At 41.5% G+C, this 20,632-nt stretch overlaps 10 protein-coding genes across 10 annotated transcripts; 4 read left to right on the forward strand and 6 right to left on the reverse strand.

Moving 5' to 3' along the window:
- Positions 1 to 142: 142 nt before the first annotated feature.
- On the reverse strand, positions 143 to 916 carry LUC7 (Luc7p; the record flags this gene model as incomplete). Its single annotated transcript, XM_018364195.1, has 1 exon — positions 143 to 916. One exon carries the CDS (start codon positions 914 to 916, stop codon positions 143 to 145), a length of 774 nt encoding a protein of 257 aa, XP_018222996.1.
- Positions 917 to 1,337: 421 nt separating this feature from the next.
- Positions 1,338 to 2,159, forward strand: DI49_0981 (carboxymethylenebutenolidase; the record flags this gene model as incomplete). Its single annotated transcript, XM_018364196.1, has 1 exon — positions 1,338 to 2,159. One exon carries the CDS (start codon positions 1,338 to 1,340, stop codon positions 2,157 to 2,159), a length of 822 nt encoding a protein of 273 aa, XP_018222997.1.
- A 187-nt stretch (positions 2,160 to 2,346) lies between these two features.
- DI49_0982 (uncharacterized protein) lies at positions 2,347 to 2,808 on the reverse strand (the record flags this gene model as incomplete). Its single annotated transcript, XM_018364197.1, has 1 exon — positions 2,347 to 2,808. One exon carries the CDS (start codon positions 2,806 to 2,808, stop codon positions 2,347 to 2,349), a length of 462 nt encoding a protein of 153 aa, XP_018222998.1.
- A 291-nt stretch (positions 2,809 to 3,099) lies between these two features.
- On the forward strand, positions 3,100 to 4,737 carry NDE2 (NADH-ubiquinone reductase (H(+)-translocating) NDE2; the record flags this gene model as incomplete). The annotated part of the gene is made up of 1 exon (XM_018364198.1): positions 3,100 to 4,737. The coding sequence occupies one exon, from the start codon at positions 3,100 to 3,102 to the stop codon at positions 4,735 to 4,737; it is 1,638 nt and encodes a 545-aa protein (XP_018222999.1).
- A 411-nt stretch (positions 4,738 to 5,148) lies between these two features.
- On the forward strand, positions 5,149 to 6,489 carry SUB2 (ATP-dependent RNA helicase SUB2; the record flags this gene model as incomplete). The annotated part of the gene is made up of 1 exon (XM_018364199.1): positions 5,149 to 6,489. One exon carries the CDS (start codon positions 5,149 to 5,151, stop codon positions 6,487 to 6,489), a length of 1,341 nt encoding a protein of 446 aa, XP_018223000.1.
- A 1,797-nt stretch (positions 6,490 to 8,286) lies between these two features.
- RPL13A (60S ribosomal protein eL13) lies at positions 8,287 to 9,255 on the forward strand (the record flags this gene model as incomplete). The annotated part of the gene is made up of 2 exons (XM_018364200.1): positions 8,287 to 8,290; positions 8,660 to 9,255. 2 exons carry the CDS (start codon positions 8,287 to 8,289, stop codon positions 9,253 to 9,255), a joined length of 600 nt encoding a protein of 199 aa, XP_018223001.1.
- Positions 9,256 to 9,657: 402 nt separating this feature from the next.
- RPP1A (ribosomal protein P1) lies at positions 9,658 to 9,978 on the reverse strand (the record flags this gene model as incomplete). The annotated part of the gene is made up of 1 exon (XM_018364201.1): positions 9,658 to 9,978. One exon carries the CDS (start codon positions 9,976 to 9,978, stop codon positions 9,658 to 9,660), a length of 321 nt encoding a protein of 106 aa, XP_018223002.1.
- Positions 9,979 to 10,648: 670 nt separating this feature from the next.
- On the reverse strand, positions 10,649 to 12,511 carry THI3 (branched-chain-2-oxoacid decarboxylase THI3; the record flags this gene model as incomplete). Its single annotated transcript, XM_018364202.1, has 1 exon — positions 10,649 to 12,511. The coding sequence occupies one exon, from the start codon at positions 12,509 to 12,511 to the stop codon at positions 10,649 to 10,651; it is 1,863 nt and encodes a 620-aa protein (XP_018223003.1).
- A 2,952-nt stretch (positions 12,512 to 15,463) lies between these two features.
- On the reverse strand, positions 15,464 to 16,495 carry MDH3 (malate dehydrogenase MDH3; the record flags this gene model as incomplete). The annotated part of the gene is made up of 1 exon (XM_018364203.1): positions 15,464 to 16,495. The coding sequence occupies one exon, from the start codon at positions 16,493 to 16,495 to the stop codon at positions 15,464 to 15,466; it is 1,032 nt and encodes a 343-aa protein (XP_018223004.1).
- A 595-nt stretch (positions 16,496 to 17,090) lies between these two features.
- On the reverse strand, positions 17,091 to 20,240 carry VAM6 (Vam6p; the record flags this gene model as incomplete). Its single annotated transcript, XM_018364204.1, has 1 exon — positions 17,091 to 20,240. The coding sequence occupies one exon, from the start codon at positions 20,238 to 20,240 to the stop codon at positions 17,091 to 17,093; it is 3,150 nt and encodes a 1,049-aa protein (XP_018223005.1).
- Positions 20,241 to 20,632: the final 392 nt, after the last annotated feature.

Genomic DNA, 20,632 nt, shown 5'->3' on the forward strand with positions numbered 1-20,632 from the left:
AATAGGTCTCTGCTATCTGAAGAAATGGAAGCTGCCGAACTATGGAAGTGCTGTTCTCGATGATTCAGACCTGGTTTTGCCTTTACCTCTCCTCTTCAAACAAAAATTTTTCGAGTGCCAATTTTTTTCCCGTATGGGGGCCCTACACAAAGCGTTTTCCGGGTAGTGCAGCCGCCCTATAGGCGTTAGCAGCCTGGTTACTCTTCAAGAGCCGGTGGTAGTCCTCTCTCATCTTTACGTACCCCAAGTGGATCTTCCCCAGAAAGTGGTCAGCAAGCCTTCTGTCTGTGTCTAGACGTGACAGGTAGGCCCCACAAACCTCGCAGACCTGCAGCTTTTGTTGGGCACTTTGACCGACATTTTCCGTGATGTTTCGCACTCGTTTTGCAACCTCCTTCCTCCTGTCCATCAGTTCTTGCAGCTTGACCGATTGCAGCACGCCCATAGTGACCTCGTCTGCACGGATTAAAGAATCGATCTCTTGGCCCATAAGACCTATCCGGGCGTCCAGGACGTCCAATTCTTCGGTGACCTGTCGGATCTTGATTCGTTCCTCGGCAGTGTGCTCCAAGTTCTGTAACGCAAGTGAGATCTGACCATTGCACTCGTTCACGAACCGGGCCAGAATGGTGAGATACTCCCTCTCGAACTCGGGGAAAGTCTTGCCCTGCTTGACCTCTCTCTCGTACTGAATCTTGTGCTTGGCCAGGTGGATCTGCGGGCACTTCCCCAGGCTCTGCTTGGTGCCCTGGAACAGGTCGTAGGGGCACTCCCCCACAAGGTACGACTTGCAGATCTTGGGATCGTGCAGCCCGAGATCTTTCTTGTGGTGCGAGTACCTGTTGTGGCGGAAACCGGAGTCTCTGCCCATCAACTGTTCGACGAGTTTCCGTTGTTCTGCAGCTGGCGTCGACATATCCTGCGTAGTAGGCTCTCTGGGGCTTGTGTGAAGTGGTGCGTATCACAGTCGCTGCTTAATATTAGTGGGTCGTTTCTTTTCTCTCTCTTGAATGCCTGGGCATCGGCGGGTATTCGGGTAATGCCTTGTGGTGCCGTTATTAACTGGGAGAACTGGCCCAACCGATACATGTTCGCGAACCTTTTCAATAGAGTTTGTATCCTGCCAGTAGATGCCCTGTGGTCACCGCTTACTGGTGTGGGCAGCGGTGTTCTTTGTCACCTTCCTGCCTTTTCCCCTGTGTTCGTGAATGCTTAACGAAGATTAGAGGGAAATTTTATCGGCAAACTGTCATTGAGAGGAAGTGTATAAAAGAAAGGGAAGACCGGACTGGAAATAAAAAGCCACGTTGGGGGAAGCGAAGCAAGCAGAACACACGATGTTGATTACCGAGACCTTCCATGATGTGCAGACGTCGTACGGCACCACTTTGCGTGTCTACGTGTACTCTCCTAAAATTGCGGGCTATCCGCAGGCGAAGTTCCCCGGTGTGGTCTTGTACAGTGAGATCTACCAAGTGACGGGCCCTGTTCGTCGTTTTGGCCAAAGAATCGCCTCTGAAGGCTACGTGGTTGTGGCGCCTGCCATCTACCACAACTTCATGGGTCCTGAGGCGTTGCCCTACGACGTGCAAGGCACCGATATCGGCAACGAGTACAAGATCAAGAAGCCGCTGGAGTCGTACGATGAGGACAACAAGCTGTGTTGCGACCTGCTTTTCCAACTACCGCAGTTCGACGGCAAAAGAATTGGGTCCACAGGGATGTGTCTGGGGGGCCACCTGGCCTTCAGGGCGTTGTTGGACAAGAGGGTCACGTGCGCAACGTGCTTCTTCCCCACTGATATTCACTCGAGAACCTTGGGGCTGGGCGAGAACGACGACTCACTGGAACGTGTTTCGAAGGAGCTGGGCAACGACCAGGAAATGGTTCTGATCTTCGGTACTTCGGACACCCACGTGGACCCGGAGGGCCGTGACCTGATCAGGAAGACGCTCAGAGACCACGGCGTGAAGTTCACGTTCTTGGAGGTCTTGGCCGCCCAGCATGCGTTCATCCGTGATGAGTTCAGCAAGGGCAGATTCGACTCGGCCATCACCCAGAGCTGTCTCGGATTCCTGTTCGAGCAATTCAACAGGAAACTGAGACTTGACCTGGGCGAGTTCGAGGACGATAACAGCCCACTCGAACACGTTTGTTGAGCGTATCACACTCTCTATACGTCTGCCATATATGGTAAATACTAAATAGCAAGAAGAAGAAATTGAAAATGAAAAAGAAGCATGTTATATTTTGTAAGTTCTACCTCTACTTAGAAAAAAAAAAATAAAAGGAAGGTGGGCAGCTCTATAAAAAGTGCTCTACTGCACCGTCTCTGCAAATCAAGATCTATTTTCTTGCCTTCTCAGCCTTCAGCTTCTCCAACAGCTCTGCCTCTCTTCTGGCGTCCGCAGCAGCCTGCTTCTGCCTCAAAATATCAGCGTCCGACTCCATTCTCTTCTTTGGATCGCCGTTTTTTTTCTGGCTCTTAGCCAGGTCCTTCTGCTTTTTCATATTTTTCTGTCTTGCCAAGTCTCTCTGATTGCCTCTAGCCATTATGAACGATGTGCCGCCCTGGGACGTGTGGTGTGGTGTGGTGTAGTCTTGCTGCTGTGCTGCAGTGCTGTGCTGCTGCTGCTGGAACCACCTATATAGAACGTGGAAGGAAACGTTGCCATGGCAAGACAAAAGAAGCGTTCTGGTTAAAATAATAGGGCGACGGCCGGGTAAAACGTAAAACATAAAACGTGAAATGCCTCTGCTCATACTATGGCAGCGCGCACATGAGCAAGTGTACATTGGTCTAGTCATCTGCCAGAATGCAGCATATCGCAGTCTTTTCACGTGTGTGCTGGGACCAATATGAGCACCGTATCGTAGGCGTCACAGTGGTAGATCACCTGTGACACTTGCTTCTCCATCTTTTTTTGCGTTTTTTAAAGGGACTTTCTACAGGCCTCACACAAGCCTCCCCTAATAGGTCAGCCCCTCCCTTTGAACTCCATCACAACATGCGTATATAAGAGGTGGCCCCATCAAACTACGTCCGAAGCATTTGAGTAGCTCGCAGACAGAAGTAACAAACACCGTACCTTTTTATCAATGCTACCCAGATTTGGTTTGGCGAGGACCGCTAGGTCCGTGCAACGTTTTAAAGTGACACAGATCTCCAAAACGTTCTTCCATTCCACCGAAGTTGGTAAACCGGCGCCACCGCACAAGCTGTCGAAGTCTTACGCCTCGGTTTTCAAGAAGTGGTTTGTCAGGGGCTTGAAGCTGACTTTCTACTCCACGCTGGCGGGCACGCTGTACGTTTCGTACCATCTTTACAGGGAATCGAACCCACCCAAGCAGATTCCTCAGTCCACTGCGTTTGCCAATGGGCTGAAAAAAAAGGAGCTGGTCATCCTGGGCACGGGCTGGGGCGCCATCTCTCTTTTGAAGAAGCTCGACACGTCGCTGTACAATGTCACCGTGGTGTCGCCAAGAAGTTTCTTTCTGTTCACCCCGCTGCTCCCCTCCACGCCCGTGGGTACCATAGAGATGAAGTCTATTGTGGAGCCCGTGAGGTCTATTGCCAGAAGAACGCCCGGCGAGGTCCACTACATCGAGGCTGAGGCACTGGACATCGACCCCAAGGCGAGAACGGTGCTAGTGCAGTCTGTGTCCGAAAGCGAATTCTTCGTTTCCAACGTGAAGTACGACTATCTGGTCGTCAGTGTGGGCGCGAAGACGACCACTTTTAACATCCCTGGTGTCTACGGCAACGCGTTGTTCTTGAAGGAGATTGAAGATGCTCAGAATATTCGGATGAAGCTTATGAAGACCATAGAGCAGGCGAGCTCTTTTCCAAGAAACGACCCAGAAAGAAAGCGCCTACTAACGTTTGTGGTGGTTGGCGGCGGCCCCACGGGTGTGGAGTTTGCCGCAGAACTGCAAGACTACGTCGACCAAGATTTGAGTAAGTGGATGCCCGACTTGAGTAAAGAAATGAGCGTCATCTTGATTGAGGCCCTGCCCAACATCCTAAACATGTTCGATAAGACGTTGATCAAGTACGCTGAAGATCTCTTCGCGAGAGACAGAATCGATCTGCAAGTGAATACCGCTGTGAAATCCGTAGAACCAACTTACATCCATACCTTGCAAAGCGGCCAGAAGGCCAGCGATATCCCCTACGGAATGCTCGTTTGGGCAACCGGGAATGAACCGATCGAGCTTTCAAAGGTGCTGATGGGCAAAGTACCGGAGCAAACCAACAAGCGCGGTCTTTTGATTAACGACAAACTGGAGCTACTGGGCGCAGAGGACTCGGTCTATGCCATCGGCGATTGCACAGCGCACACCGGGTTCTTTCCCACTGCACAAGTCGCACACCAAGAAGGTGAATACCTGGCCAGAACCTTGGACAAAAAACTTGAAATAGAACAACTGGAATGGGACATGCTGAACAGCACTGATGAGACCAAAGTGTCCCGTCTGCAAGGCGAAATCAACTTGAAAAAATCTAAGCTGGATAAATTTAACTACAAGCACATGGGTGCGCTAGCGTACATCGGCTCCGAGACCGCGATTGCTGACCTACACATGGGTGACTCGTCATACCAGTTGAAAGGTATGTTTGCCTTCTTGTTTTGGAAATCTGCGTACTTGGCAATGTGTCTCTCCATCAGAAACAGGATTCTGATCGCCATGGACTGGACTAAAGTGTACTTCCTTGGAAGAGACTCCTCCGTATAGCCCTTGATTTTATATGTGTTCTTCGTTTCCCGATGCAAATGTTTACAATTCTTTTTATGTATTTATGATCTATGTAATATTCCCTTATGACCGTGGAATATTTGAGTTACCCTCTCCCGTCAGAGGTGATGTTCCTCCCAGATGGTGAAAATTTAAAAAAAAATAAGAGAGTCGACAACACGCCGAATAAACAAAGGGTTTATTCAGAATCTGGATTGATAGTGGAAGGAGAGAAGTTGAGGTATTATCTTTTCAAGTGTTGTTATTTATTTCAAGTGGTAACACGGATCTGTTTGTTTGTTGAAGTTTAGGTTATTTTTCTCACCGGCACAACTAGCTTATATTCATTCTCTGCAAGAGGATTTTCAAGAAATTAAAGAAAACTCGTTCACTTTTTAAAAAACAGCAACAATGTCCCACGAAGGTGAAGAAGATTTATTGGAGTACTCCGATAACGAACAAGAAATCCAAATTGATGCTTCCAAGGCCGCTGAAGCCGGAGAAACTGGCGCCGCCACTTCTGCCACTGAAGGTGAAAATAATAACAACACCGCAGCTGGTGACAAGAAAGGTTCTTACGTTGGTATCCACTCCACCGGTTTCAAGGATTTTTTGCTGAAGCCAGAACTATCAAGAGCCATTATTGATTGTGGTTTTGAACATCCTTCTGAAGTCCAACAGCATACCATTCCTCAATCCATTCACGGTACCGATGTCTTGTGTCAAGCCAAGTCTGGTTTGGGTAAGACTGCCGTCTTTGTCTTGTCTACTTTACAACAACTGGACCCTGTTCCTGGTGAAGTTGCCGTTGTTGTCATTTGTAACGCTAGAGAACTAGCTTACCAAATTCGTAACGAATATTTGAGATTCTCCAAATATATGCCTGACGTAAAAACTGCTGTCTTCTATGGTGGTACTCCAATCTCCAAGGACGCTGAACTGTTGAAAAACAAGGACACTGCCCCACATATTGTTGTTGCCACTCCAGGTCGTTTAAAGGCTTTAGTGAGAGAGAAATACATTGATTTATCTCATGTGAAGAACTTTGTCATTGATGAATGTGATAAAGTTTTGGAAGAATTAGACATGAGAAGAGATGTTCAAGAAATTTTCAGAGCTACCCCAAGAGACAAGCAAGTTATGATGTTTTCAGCCACACTATCTCAAGAAATCAGACCAATTTGTAGACGTTTCTTACAAAACCCATTGGAAATTTTCGTTGATGATGAAGCTAAATTGACTTTACACGGGTTACAACAATACTATATTAAATTAGAAGAACGTGAAAAGAATCGTAAACTAGCCCAACTATTAGATGATTTAGAATTCAACCAAGTCATCATTTTCGTTAAGTCTACCACGAGAGCTAATGAATTGACCAAACTATTAAATGCTTCTAACTTCCCTGCCATCACCGTCCATGGTCACATGAAACAAGAAGAACGTATTGCTCGTTACAAAGCTTTCAAGGATTTCGAAAAACGTATCTGTGTGTCCACTGATGTTTTCGGTAGAGGTATTGATATTGAACGTATTAACCTGGCCATCAATTATGATTTGACCAACGAGGCCGATCAATATTTACATCGTGTTGGTAGAGCTGGTAGATTCGGTACCAAGGGTTTAGCCATTTCATTTGTTTCATCCAAAGAAGATGAAGAAGTCCTGGCTAAAATTCAAGAACGTTTCGATGTCAAAATCGCGGAATTCCCCGAAGAAGGTATTGATCCATCCACTTATTTGAATAATTAAGAAAGAAAAAAAATATATTTTTATATAGATTATGTAAAGATTATGTATTATTCAAGCAAACAAACAAACAAACTAAACAAGAAAAGTATTACATGCTCATAACAGCTATTGTGTAATACACATAGAGTGAATCTCTTCAGAACGGCTGAGATCTAAATAAAATGTATGAATGGATTCTAAATTAACGTTTTACCTGTTATAGGAGGATATACAGTATATGTAAGTAAAAAGTTGTTTGTTAATACAATAGATGTGCAAAGAAAAGTGAATAGATTTTTGGGATAAAATCTGGGAATTTCTTAACGGTAAGATTTTTGGAATCTAGAACGGGCACCCTTACCACCGAATTTCTTTGGTTCTGGTCTTCTAGAATCAGCAATCAACAAGGTTCTGTCGTAAGAGGTGAAAGCCTTCTTCAGTTCGTTCTTGGATTGTTCGTCAACGTACTTTTGGTGGTAAGCGACTAAACCCTTAGCAATAGCTTGTCTAATGGCGTAAACTTGGGAAACATGACCACCACCGGTGACTCTAACTCTGATGTCGATGTTGGAGAATTTGTCTAGACCTACCAACAACAATGGTTCGTAAACCTTGAATCTTAAGATTTCTGGTTCAACCAAAGTAATTGGAGAACCGTTAACCTTAATCAAACCCTTACCGGCCTTGACATGGGCAACAGCAGTAGCTGATTTTTTCTTACCAAAAGTCTGTAAAGAAAGAAGAAATAGAAAATTATTTCACATTAATTATGTTAGTAAAAAAGAAAAAGTTCAAAATCTCCTAAAGAGAAAAACGAATACTGAGAAAGATTTGGATTTTCGAGGCTTCTTGAGGTACGTTTATGTATATGTGCTCTTTTTTTACACTTCTTTGTTGTGAATGATGGGTTTGAGCAGATGGGGCCTACTTTCAGCTCCTGCAAATGAGGTGTATTTGATAAGTGATTCCTTGGAACATTTTCTATCTACATGGTAGACTATTCTGACGTCGTTGCTTGACTATAGAAAAAATCATTACCACAACTACATTTTCTTTCACGGGTCTTATGAGGTATTAAGGACATCTCGTTCTGAATATCCCTCCGGCATTCTCTATTCTTCCAACTAACTCATATCATGGTTTGCATTAGGTAACATACTTGGACACTTGGGACGGCAGACATCTTGTGGTTATTCTCTTGCTATATTTGTTCGAAATACTACTTAATAAAAAGGTATAAATTAATTAAGCTACTACGTAACCTATACATTTTACATCGCATTCACTTTTGACTTTGTCAGTGTTGCTCACCGAGCTCCGAAATTGCCCTCCCAGATTCTAGGCTCACTCAGCACAGCTGGACCATGGGATCCCCAGGAAGAGTCTTCCTTCCAGCTGGAGCAAGCTGGGTGCAGCCCAGCCTGGGAGAGAAATGATACTCTCCTTCTAGAGCCCAAGCCGCTCCCCTGAAAAATTCGACTTTTCTCAATCGAAATGAACTTTTTCAATATAATGTTTTTATTTAGCGTAAAAATAATGTTTGTCTGGGTGTTTCAAGAAAGCCAATGCGGCTTATAGTGTGACAAGCGAGCAGATTCTCCCGTGACCCATACATTTTGCTGTACGCCCTTACATTTTATGCGGGCAATTTTGCGATTAGAAATTTTCTATTTTTTTTGGTCGGAATAATGACAACGGACGTGCGGAAATCTTGGAAAATTTGAAATAGCTATAGATATTGGCTATTAAGAATAATAGCTTGCCAGCGTCTTTTGCAGTAGCCTTGATCTCAACACAGCACATCAGAAATCATACACAATGGGTATGTGTAACATGAGAAAATAATAGTAGGGTTGCATTTGTCATTTTTATAAGAGCAAGAAAGCTTGCCTACCACGTTAAAGAAACATCTCGAATTATGGCATATATGTACACGAGCCATTAGCGGATTGGATGAAATATAATCGCATTTGTCCAAGAAAATCACCTAATGATGTTTGAGAAAATATGTTAATATCCAGTTAACGGAGGGGACAGATTGAAGAGATCGATAAACTCGTTTTTTTATTGAACTCATCATTTCAAGAATAGTGAGGTCCTTCTAAAACATTTGACAAATGCACCGATTGATATCCTAATGAATCTTTGTATACTAACATTAAAAAAAAATTTATTAATTGAATTATTATAGCCATTTCCAAGAATTTACCAATCTTAAAGAATCATTTCAGAAAGCACTGGCAAGAACGTGTCAAGGTTCACTTTGACCAAGCCGGTAAGAAGGTATCTAGACGTAATGCTAGAGCCACCAGAGCCGCCAAGATTGCTCCAAGACCATTAGATCTTTTGAGACCTGTTGTCAGAGCTCCAACTGTTAAGTACAACAGAAAGGTTAGAGCTGGTAGAGGTTTCACCTTGGCTGAAGTCAAGGCCGCCGGTTTGACTGCTGCTTACGCCAGAACCATTGGTATTGCCGTTGACCACAGACGTCAAAACAGAAACCAAGAAATCTTTGACGCTAATGTTCAAAGATTAAAGGAATACCAATCCAAGATCATTGTTTTCCCAAGAAACGGTAAGGCCCCAGAAACCGAACAAGTTTTGTCTGCTGCTGCCACTTTCCCAATCGCTCAACCAACTTCCGATGTTGAAGCTAGAGCTGTCCAAGACAACGGCGAATCTGCTTACAGAACTTTGAGATTAGCCAGATCTGAAAAGAGATTCAGAGGTATTAGAGAAAAGAGAACTAGAGAAAAGGCTGAAGCTGAAGCTGAAAAGAAGAAATAGATTAAAGAATTTTTCATCCACAAAGTTTGTATTTACCTTCTTTTTTATCTGTTTCATTTCATAAATAATATATATGTACAATGTATAAATGGGAAGCCATCACTTATAATTTATCATTTCCTTAACCTTAAAGTTTTAGTTGAGTGTCGGATGCTATATGTTCAATAAGTTTGGGTGCTTCCTTTGATGCCATAGAATACAAATGTATCTTGAGACAAATTATTCATTGTTGCATTGGATCGTAGTTAAACATCTATCCACAAGAAAAAGAAAGGCAAATAAGGCCAAGTCATTGAACAAAAAGAAAGTTCTGTCTTATTGTATTAAAAGTGACTATATAGAAAAATTATAAAAAATTTTAAATGTTAGAATATGCAATTTCTTCTAAACAGTTGAGCACTCTTAATCGAATAAACCGAAACCCATGTCGTCATCGGATTCTTCTTTAGCTTCTTCTTCTTCCTTTTCAGCTTCAGCTTCACCAGCAACACCACCAGCAACACCGGAGGAGACACCAGATGGAGCAGCGGCACCAGCGCTGAAGTTGACCAACAAGTCCTTCAAGTTTTGACCGTCCAAAGCCTTGGCGAAAATGTCAGCCCAGATACCTTCAACTGGAACATTGGCAGCCTCAGTCAAAGTCAACAACTTTTCAGAAGAGATTTCGATTTCAGAGTCGGCCAAGATCAAGGCAGCGTAAGACAAAGCGGATTCAGTAGACATTTCTTCTTGTTATTTTAGAGATAATCGGTTTAAGCTGTTGTATTGGACAAAGCGGACTATTTCTTTATTCTCTTTCTTTTTCTTATTATAAAATTATTAAAATAGAAGATATATAAAACTTTGCAAAAGATATTTTTTTCAAGTACACACGCAAAGAATATTGAAAACTGAAAAAAAAAAAAATCATGTCAAAGTTGCGTGGTATCTTCTTACGAAAACCGTCTAACACGACAGATAAATATGACTAAGTGACTTCAAGATTGATGATAGGGCAAAGATCTGTGTAGTGAATAATTCCTTATGAGGTATTGAATTGTGTGGCAACTATGGTGTCGTGATTGAGATAGATTTCCAATCTTTCAAGTCTATTATCAACTGCCTCCTTAGAAATTCATAATTGATGACGTACTTGAATGAGTAGAGCCCGGTCGATCAATAAGGTCTTAATGTTTATGACAAAAAATTGATAGGCCTTGCAGGTCAAGGTCTCTTGATTCGCAAGTATGGCTATTAACAGGAACACTCTTACCCAAATCGATGCTCCAAAAGAATGAAATTATCTATCAAGTATGCTGTTTTTTGGTAAAAAAATATGTAGATTATAGTTATGAAACTGCTAAAAACGAAACTCCAATAAATAAAAGAGAAAAGGTCCGCTTTGATGTGAGAATTATGGGCCTTGATAGTAATTGGGAGAAATCATGTCTGTATCAAGTTTGATTTTTTTCAGAAGTGGTTGAAATTCTGGCGTTGGGGTATCCACTGCACTGGAGTTTTCGTTTTCCTCTTGCATTTGTTTGCTTTGCTCCTTCTCTACTACCCATCTATCAAGCAGAGCTTGTGGAACATCTCTTGGTGGCAGCATAATCTCTATCATTCGAATTTTGTCATTAACAGCAAAATTAGCGTCATTGATCATGGACCTAAACTCCCCAACAGTAATTATCTTTTTGGTTTCGTAATTTGTACAACCAAATACCCGGAGTAATCCTAAGTAGTTCCAAGGCTGAATATCATAATAACTCGCATCCGACCTGTGATGTAAAAACCTATCGACAGAGTAACCTTGATTGTTCATCACAAAAATATAAGGTGTCAGTCCCCATTTAACAATTGTAGATAACTCTTGAACCGTTAATTGAAAAGCACCATCCCCCATAAATAGAACAACCCTATGTTTGGTTGCGGGGAATTTATCTCTATTGATTTCCTGGACTGCAAACTCTGCTCCCAAACACGCCCCCATCGTATAACCGACAGATCCCCAAAGTGCCTGTGATATGCCCAGTGTATTTACTGGAAACCTGGTTTGGTTGACACCAAACGCGGAGGCACCAGTTTCTGTTATAATTATGTCGCCTGGTTGAAACCAACGGGATATTTCATTCCAAACCCATTCCTGTCTCAAAAGAACATTGCCAGCTGGATAAGGTCTTGGAACCATCATGCTGGGTTGTTCATCCGGCCTGTACGAGAGTTTGGACTCGTCCAAGGTTGCCAATAGTTTTTGTAGCAGTATTTTGACGCTTAGGTCGGGATATGTAGCATTCTTCAGTTTAACAGACGTCGAATATAGTAGTGCACAATTTTTAGTTTTGTATTGGAAATGGAAAGTTGACGTGCTGAATTCGGAAAGCATACAACCTATCACGATAATGAAATCAGCAAAATCAACTACTTCCCTCACTTCCGGAGCAGATATGGATCCTGTGAATACGCCCCCAAATTGCGGGTCTGTTTCATCTACAGTGCCTTTACCCATAGGAGTAACAAAAATGGGGAATTTGAGTCTACTGCAAAGTTCTTTAGCCTCCTCGATTAAATTCTGTCTACTTGTACATGCGTCTACTATGATTGCAGGGTTCTTACTTTTGTATATAAAACTCAATATTCGAGTTATGACCTCTTTCTCTACATCTGGATCGTTTTTATGCAACTGTAAATCCAACGGAGTGTTCAGTCTGTCCGATTCAATCGGGAGGTTCACCTGGTTAACAGGCATACCCATGTATACGGGTCTCTGTTCAATCCAAGCCATTTTTATACATTTATCGACTTCGTCGGCGCACAAGTCAGAGTCAACAATCAGAGTTGTATAACATGCCACGTCACTGGCTATTCTATGGAAAACGGTGAAATCTCCATTTCCTAGAGTGTGATGCAGAAGTAATTGCTTCGTTTGTGCACTTGTGGGCGGCATACCCACAATATGAAGTATTCCGACATGCTCAGCATAAGATCCAGCTACGCCATTGATTGCCGATAATTCACCTACTCCAAAAGTCGTTATAAGACATCCCAGACCTTTGAGTCGTGAGTATCCGTCTGCTGCATAAGCAGCATTCAGCTCATTAGAATTACCAGCCCATCGTAAGTTTGGAATATCGTATAGTTTGTCCAACAATGGCATGCTGTATTCTCCAGAAAGCCCAAATATCGTATGTATATTTAGCTGGTTGAGCCGATGGAAAAGATAGTCGGATATAGCTATATATTTCGGCAGCCCGTATTTGTGTGTATAGCTAGAATTCATCAGCAGAATGACGGCAATGCGTTTTTGGTGTTTATGTTCTTTCCTACCTTTTTTTTTTTGATTGTTAATTTACTCTTTTTACACAGAGTTTATATTATATTACGGTTTTGGTCTCTGCCAATATAATCGATTACGCTGTAAAGTATGGCGAGTGGGAACCTGTTCAATGCATTGTAATTCGCATCAGTCTTTTTTTAATGGGAAGTGCTTTTCACAACTATTTGCACTAAAGAAAGCTTGGAGTTCTTACAGTTGCCAAGATTCCCATCATGCAGCCATAGACAAGCGGCCGATGAAAATTTAGACGAACCGCATGCCTAGAAAAGCAGCAGCTGAAACTAAAAATTCGCAGGAGAGAAGGAAAGAAGGCGGTCATTATACGTTGAGTAAACTGCATATATATATATATACATATATATACGTATGTGCAGAAAGGAAATGCATATTATGTAATAGAAATGATATAATACATGAGGACATACAATAGGAAAAATATCATAAGGACGTTGAAGCTTAGGAAACGGGCTGTTTTAACGCTACTTCGATGGTAGACAATTCAGCAGGTGGCACATGGCCTAATTCTGTTTGCACATCGAAGTCAAATATACGCAAGCATTGTGCTTTTACGTAAGCTTCGGTGCCGCGGCTTTTGATTTCGTCAAAATACTTTAGTAGTAGACACTGTAGAGGAGGTAATCTTGCGCGAGGGTCATACCTGAGGGCCTTTGATAGCAATTCAAGAGCATCGGAGTCTTCGCCCTTTAACAGTCGAGCCAAAGTTACGGGCTTAACGTTGGGGAAAATATGGTCTTTATAGTTTGGATTCATTCCTGAGATTTCGTCCTTTGTGGGTATGCCCATTATCTTGATAACCTCTACCAACTGATCTATGCCACTTTCGCCGGGGAATAAGGGCTTACCTAGGAGCAATTCGGCGATGACACAAGCGCTTGACCATACGTCGATTTGGTTTGAGWAATCGGTGGCACCGAACATTAATTCAGGAGCTCTATAGTACCTCGAACAGATGTAAGACACATTGGGTTGATCTGGTTTCAGACTTTTGGCACTACCAAAATCGCAGATTTTCAATGAGAATGTTTTGGGGTCCACTAGTACATTTTGTGGTTTTATGTCTCTATGGCATATTTGGGAAACATTGTGCAAGTAATTCAAAGCTTTGAACAGTTGATACGCATAGAATTTAATCTCTAGACGTGGCATCTGTGTTTTCAAATGGACAAAATGACGAAGCCTTTGGTACAGCGATTGAGGCATGTAGTCTAAAATCAAATTGAGGTAGACTTCGTCTTCTTCATCCTTTTCGTAAAAGTAGTATTTTAGGCCTATTGTGTTTGGGTGATTCAATAATTTCATAGTTTCAAGTTCTCTATTTTTATATCTTTTATCTTGCAACACTTTTTTTATAGCCACTTTTTGATTAGCCTCCTGTAACACAGTGGTAACCACAACGCCGAACGAACCATGGCCGACCACCTCTACGGCAGGATAACTAATATCTACGGTTTCTTCGCTGTTCTTTTTGTCGGCGTCGGCATTGTGCTCGTGTTTATAGACCGTTTTATGAACTAAAGATTTGTTAGTATACGTTTCCATATCCATAAATATGATGGTTGAGTTAAAAATAGAAGAATGACTCGGGTATCCCGCTTTTACATTAGTTGATTTGTCACTAAGATCGGGGTTTCGGTGTCTGTAATTATATGCCTTCTTTTCTATCTTTTTTTTTACGTTTTTTTTGTGTCGCGAATGTAGTCACTTTCAAGTGAAAGGGTACGGGGCATGATGGTAAAAGGGTCTTAGTGTTATCATACTGTTATCTTGGCCGTGACACTTCTTCCTCTAACGAAAGCATAAGCATAAGCCTATAAACGGAGTGATACATACGTGTTCTTTGCTTGGATTTAACATATCTATAATCGAAATTTATCATTCTATCTATCCTCTTCTTGTCAAGCTTGGTACTGATGTTTTCTTGTTTAACGTTTTTTCCATATGCTTTGATGTCCGGAACATCGACGTATTCAATATGGTCAACAGTGACGCCTTTTCTACCGGTGTCTAGTAACTTCGATATTATATGATTCTCTATGTCGCTGATATACTCGGCGCTGTTATTGCAGTTAGATATCCTATGGTGCACTGTGATCTTGTTGGGCTCTTTTCCAGCCTTCCTCTTCTTCTTTTCTAGCCCGGTGTTGCTCGTGTCGCTCTGTATAGAAGTCTTATGTTTCAGCTGCAAACTATCTGAATTGCCAAAGGAAATTTTCCGCACCAAACTCTTCAAAACAGCAGCCATAGTAGGGCGTGTTTTTCGGTTTTATCTGTCTTGGGTTGCAACAATTTTTTTGAGTCCCCCTCGAAACAGAAGCAAGGACTAGTCGCGTGCAGCAAGGCTCTTATAAGATTACGATTTTCTGAATGATGCTTATTAAAGCGGCTAGGGAAAAGAACAAAGAGAGTGTTTTCTATCCCAGATCTGCTGACGAATCAGGAGCATACCGGCCCTCCGGTAGATCTTAACGGACAACACAGCCCCTGGTCATGGTTCCTCATCGGACGACTCCGCCCCTGGGGTGCCTCGGTCCCTTCTTTTCTACGGCATCAACTCTATTTTCCCCGCCCCCGCCTCAATATTATTTATTTTTTTCGTGCTTATACCAGTTTTTCGGATCACGAGCTTCAAGGGTTCTGCTGCATTCTGAGTGAGGAAATCACCGTGGGGGTCCACGGTGAAGACTTGGGGGCTGTGGTTAACATTGAAAGCGCATGCTGCAATGCAGTCATTGGCAAGGTTAGCCGCTTGCTTTGGTCCGCTTTTGAAATGAATATGAATAGAACGGTGTCATACTACGTAGAAAAAATATTTAGGATATACGACGGATATAAGGAGTATAGAAGAGAGAATGAACGGAAAAAAAAGGGGGATACTCATAACTTGGAAGAGTTTAGAATAAAGCTCTTACCCTTCTCAATATTCTTGCGTAGTTCCTTGACAGCGGTGTCAACCAACTGTTCCTCTCTTGGAGACAGTCTCTCCAAGATGCTAGTGTCAATAGACGTGATGCTACCATTCTTCAGGACAATTGGCAATGAAAAGTACTCAATAGAGTTGTCACGGATCAAATCCTGTGCCTTTTTACCGTTTTTCAACCCCGGCAAGTAAACGAATGCGGTGAGCGACTCTGTTTCAGGCTTCTCATTATGGAAGCTTCTCAAGATTTCTTCAGCGAACTTTGCCCCTGCGAATGCCATAGACAATGTGGCTGAACCAGCGCCTTGCTTTGCCTTGACAATTTCGTCACCACCAAATTGAACCCTATGAATGAATTGCTCGTACTGCTTCTCAAGCTGGAACACCAAAGATTTGTCGGTAATTATTGGAATAATCGTTTCGCCCGAGTGGCCTCCGATAACGGTGACTTTCCTGTGCATTATAGTCTTGTCCTCTTGTTGTCCAATCTTGGGGTCTTTCAACATCAAGTAGTCTACTAAGAATGTTTCTGCGCGCACCAAATCAAGGTTCGTCACACCCATGACGTTTCCAGGTTTAAACTTTCCCATTCTCTTCAAAGTTTCCACGGCAATGGGAACCAAACTATTGACTGGGTTGGAAATGACCAAGACCCTTGCATTTGGCGCAAAGTTACCGACAGCGGTCACCAAGCTTTTGACAATACCGGCGTTCATCTTGAACAAATCATCTCTGGTCAATCCAGGTTTCCTGGGCACACCGGCAGGGATAAGCACCACCTGCGCATTCGCCAAGGTACTTTCAATGCTGTCCTTGTCGTAACCAACACAATCAGAGTTAGTATTGATATGAGATAAGTCTTTACCAATCCCTTCAGCAGCTCTGATATCATATAAGGCCAGTTCAGAAACGTAAGGGCTTAGTTTTAGCAGCAAAGATAGCGGTTGTCCCACACCACCAGAAGCACCAAGAATTGCGACTTTGACCATATTATTTAACTGTCCTGTTTTTATATAACCTCCTGTACAGACTTTGTCCCTTATCTCAAAATGAACTGGACTGAAGGAACTTGGCTTACTGACTCGTCTTTTTCGCTGAGTCTTATATAGGCCGGCGGAACCTTCGGTGGAAAGCGGACTCCAATATTCGCGAATCGAAAGACGATCAAAGGCAACCAACCAGGAAAGGTGCTCCTATAGAAGAGGGATTAGGCAGTTCGAATTGGCAGTCATTCCTGTATTCCATATGCGCTGTCTTAGGTATCATCTTGCAGTCAACTGATCATACGACCAGGTATAAACCTCAGATACCGCATCGGCTTATCTAGTGCTAACGCCGGCTATGTCTACTTTAAAGGAAGGAGAGCGCGACAGTCACATATAGATGACTAAATAGTCTCCTTTCGCAAAAACTTTGTTCCAACGGCCAAGTGTTCTGGGGTTATTGTTGGGAGCTGGCAGGATGACATAGTTTTGTTGCACATACATACATTGATTTATATTTTGTCATAATCAACCAACTTTGCATCTGTTTTATGGGTTTTAAATAATAAATAAATATAATAAAGAAACAACAGTTGAAAAATTACTTGTTGCTTATTTCATTCTTAACGTCTCCCAAAGTCTTTTGTTCAGTTTTGGAAGACGCTTTAGTTTGAGCAGTAAAACGATCCTGTAGTACTTTCCCACAATTATAGTGCGTGACGATATTTCTACCCTCTCTAGTAAACCATGAAATAGAATCGGTTCCGAAGTTCGAGATTATTTTCTTGCAGATAGGGCATTTATGGCTATCCGACAAGACTCCGTATGAAGATAAACTGTCATTGAGATAGAAAGTAGTGGTCACAAGCTCAACTTGAAGGAGATTCTTTTCTATTCTAGTTTCGTCCATTTTCGACGAGTGCTTCTTTAACAATTGAGAAATCACTCTACCGATATCATACAAGGGGAGACCCTGAGGTAGGTTTTTGTATATCTCCGCCGAATTTAATTTTGAACCATGGTCTTGTAAAAACCCCAGAATCAGCTTGGAATTTCCGTTTGAATCATATATAGAAACTAGTTTATCGTATAGGTACAACAAAAGCTTCTCTCCCTTTGTTGAGTCGCTTTCGTATACGTCATCACAATAGTTTGTTGCTGCTTTGTAATCATCCACTTCATCAAGCAATATTCGTACCGATTCTTCATGGTTTTCTAATTTTGATAAAGGAAATATCTTCAAATATTTAACGAATTTGAGGTCATTCGCGGGCAAAAGATCCGCCCCGGCCTCAATAGTTTCAGTTAGTAATCTTAGTATTGTTCTGGGTTCATAGACGGATGTTGTCTCTAGTAGTGATTTTAGCTTGATTTTGGTTGAGGGAACATCCAAATTTTTAAGGTATAGCTTGATCAAAATAGTGTGCAAGCTATTCCCTTCCAATCGAAAGGTACTGATTGCAAATTCCAAATATTGGAGAGCGAGTAACTTGTCGTACTTCTGGATATATTCATATATCTTTAAGTGGTCCCTTCCGTTACATGCTTGAGAATCGTGAAAATATATCGATGAAATAATTTCCTGAATCGAACCGTTGTTCCTTTTCAAAAGCCAGTCAGTATATTTGAAAAGAACGCCTAATTCTGAATTAGACAACTTTTTCAAGTAATAAATAACTAAGATTTTAACGCCATGCTCAATTTTTTGTCGTTGTTTTTCTTCTGTATTATCGGATTCTAATTCACCAACCAAATTTGTAAGAAACTTTAAGGCTTCTTCATGATTCCCACGTTTGTAGTAAAAATCAATAAGATCTTTAAACATATGACGTATTTTCAACTCAGTCACAATGACATCCGAATCGCAGTGATTTTCTACACGGATGAATGGACCCACCATGGAAGGGTTATAATAAAGATAGCATTTAAATAAAACGGTGTCTATCAAAGTTAACATGGTTTCAAGATCCACGTCATCATGGTTATTGATGAGGAAAAAGTCAAAATTCTGCTTAATTTTTCGGTCGCGATAAAACCAAGTTATACGGTTTTCGTCATCGTGCTGTCCACTTAACAAATTCTGCAGGTGTCTTCTAGTATCAGTAAGATACGGTAAGCACCACTTGTTCAATAGATGTGGCGGAATGTCATATGTCTCTTTAGCTTCTTCGGCTTCCTTGAACAAGCAATGATGCTCTTGGCCAGTAATTTCTAATACCAGACTTGAAATAGCAGAAGGAAATACTTTCAATATAACTAATTGAGGCGGAGCCCAAAATTTGATAAATAAGTCGAATATATCTTTAACGATTATTTCTTCACATTTGGATCGGAGCATCTTTGAGTTTTTGCTACTTTCCAATTGGATCATGTAATTTTGAAATTTATCAAAAATTCTCAAACACCACATCACAGTTAAGTCTCTCAGTTTCATAGCACATATATCTAATGACTCTTGGGGGTTTTCTGATACACATAACTCTGTAGAATTAGGAGAGTTGATGAAGAACTTATAAAAAAGAACTTTTCTCCACAGTTGATAAAAGTCAGGATCACTAATGTCACCGCAAATTGACTCTTCATCATAATCATCAGATCCATCATCTACATGGTAGGAGAATAACTGCAACTCATCATTCGAAGTCCATACCAAAAAATAAGTACCGGAAAGACTCTTCACCCATTTTATACCCTCTGGTATTTTTTGCTGTAAAAAGGTAAATCCATTTGCGTAATCGACGAATTTGATAGTATCTGTGTTATATAGCATCAGCAAGTGGGATGACAAATAGTGCATGTGATCGAATTCGGAATTTGATTCGGAAAATGTAGTATGATCGGTAGCGACTAAAAACGGCTCTTCATTGTTATGCATGAAGTCTAGTTTAAATAGTTTCTTGGTAGTTCCATCGATTATTAGAGGAGCAGGGTCATCGCCTTCCAGTTCGAAGATATATCGTATTTTGTTACAACGATCGCTACTTATGCCTCTGTACCATATACTTGATACACTTGATTTCCTGGACATACGGTCCATAGAAGAGAAGGATTGAGTATCATCACGATGATGTTTTTTTGGGCTCTTCTCTACGGTTTTTTCTGTTTGATTCATTAGTTCCGTTAACGCTGATATCATATCCTTAGGATATTTGTTTCTCACTGTTTTCTCAACTCTAATTAAAGATGACTTGTTATAGGGCCAATGGTATATTCCTAGATCGGTCGTTAAAACAATGCCTACTTCTCCAGGATATATGGACCTTATGATTTCCTTCCTAAATGATAATGACGCTTCTATCATGTTCTTATACGTTCTTCCCTCCCATATTAATATTCGCATCTTAGAAGTGTTGATTGTTGAATATGCCAAGTAAGTGGTGACTTCTTCTTTGTTTTTGTGTGTCTTTTCAAACAGCCAGCAATGTTTTATGCCCCTTCTATCAATGATTCGATCATATTCTTGTAAATTAGTAGTACTCAGTAAAATTAAGGTTTCTTTACACTGTGCAAAGATGGTAGAGAGCTCGTTCGCAAAGTAGAAATTCTCAATCAATGGAAAGGAAGACTCGTTTTTAGCATTCTGTAAAAGATCCGGATACAGTTGAAATAGTTTATACGTATTGCCATCTCGAGAGTAAACTTCTACGTCACCACTCTTCTTCGCTAAAACCAGTTTTTGCGATTGTTCGATGGGTAGAATTGCACTAATATCAGAAGATTCCAACGAATGTAACTTCTGAGCCCTTAACATTTAATCGTGAATGTAAATTGATATTCTGAAAATCTCGCTGATCTGTGTACGATGGTTCAAGTTGAAAGCGATAATTGAACAGTCATGAACTTAACGACAAGACTCTGTACTGAAATAATGTAATATGTCGTACTTATGATGTAAGCTGGACCTCGATTCCCCTTTTGTTCGATGTTTGAGGCTTCTTTTTCCAAAGAACTGCTTTATCACTAACTCGGGATTTACATATCTTGTAGGCTCCGAAAATATCTTATTACAAATAAAAGGAAGGATACACTTAAAACAATAAGGACGGCGATTACGTACGGAAAGGGGGTAAAACTAACCAAAGGGCTAGTTTAAATTTGCCTTTAAAATTAACTTCAAATAGAAGATATTCTTATATAGTACAG

This window comes from Saccharomyces eubayanus, chromosome IV (assembly GCF_001298625.1).
Source record: "Saccharomyces eubayanus strain FM1318 chromosome IV, whole genome shotgun sequence".
NCBI lineage: Eukaryota > Fungi > Ascomycota > Saccharomycetes > Saccharomycetales > Saccharomycetaceae > Saccharomyces > Saccharomyces eubayanus.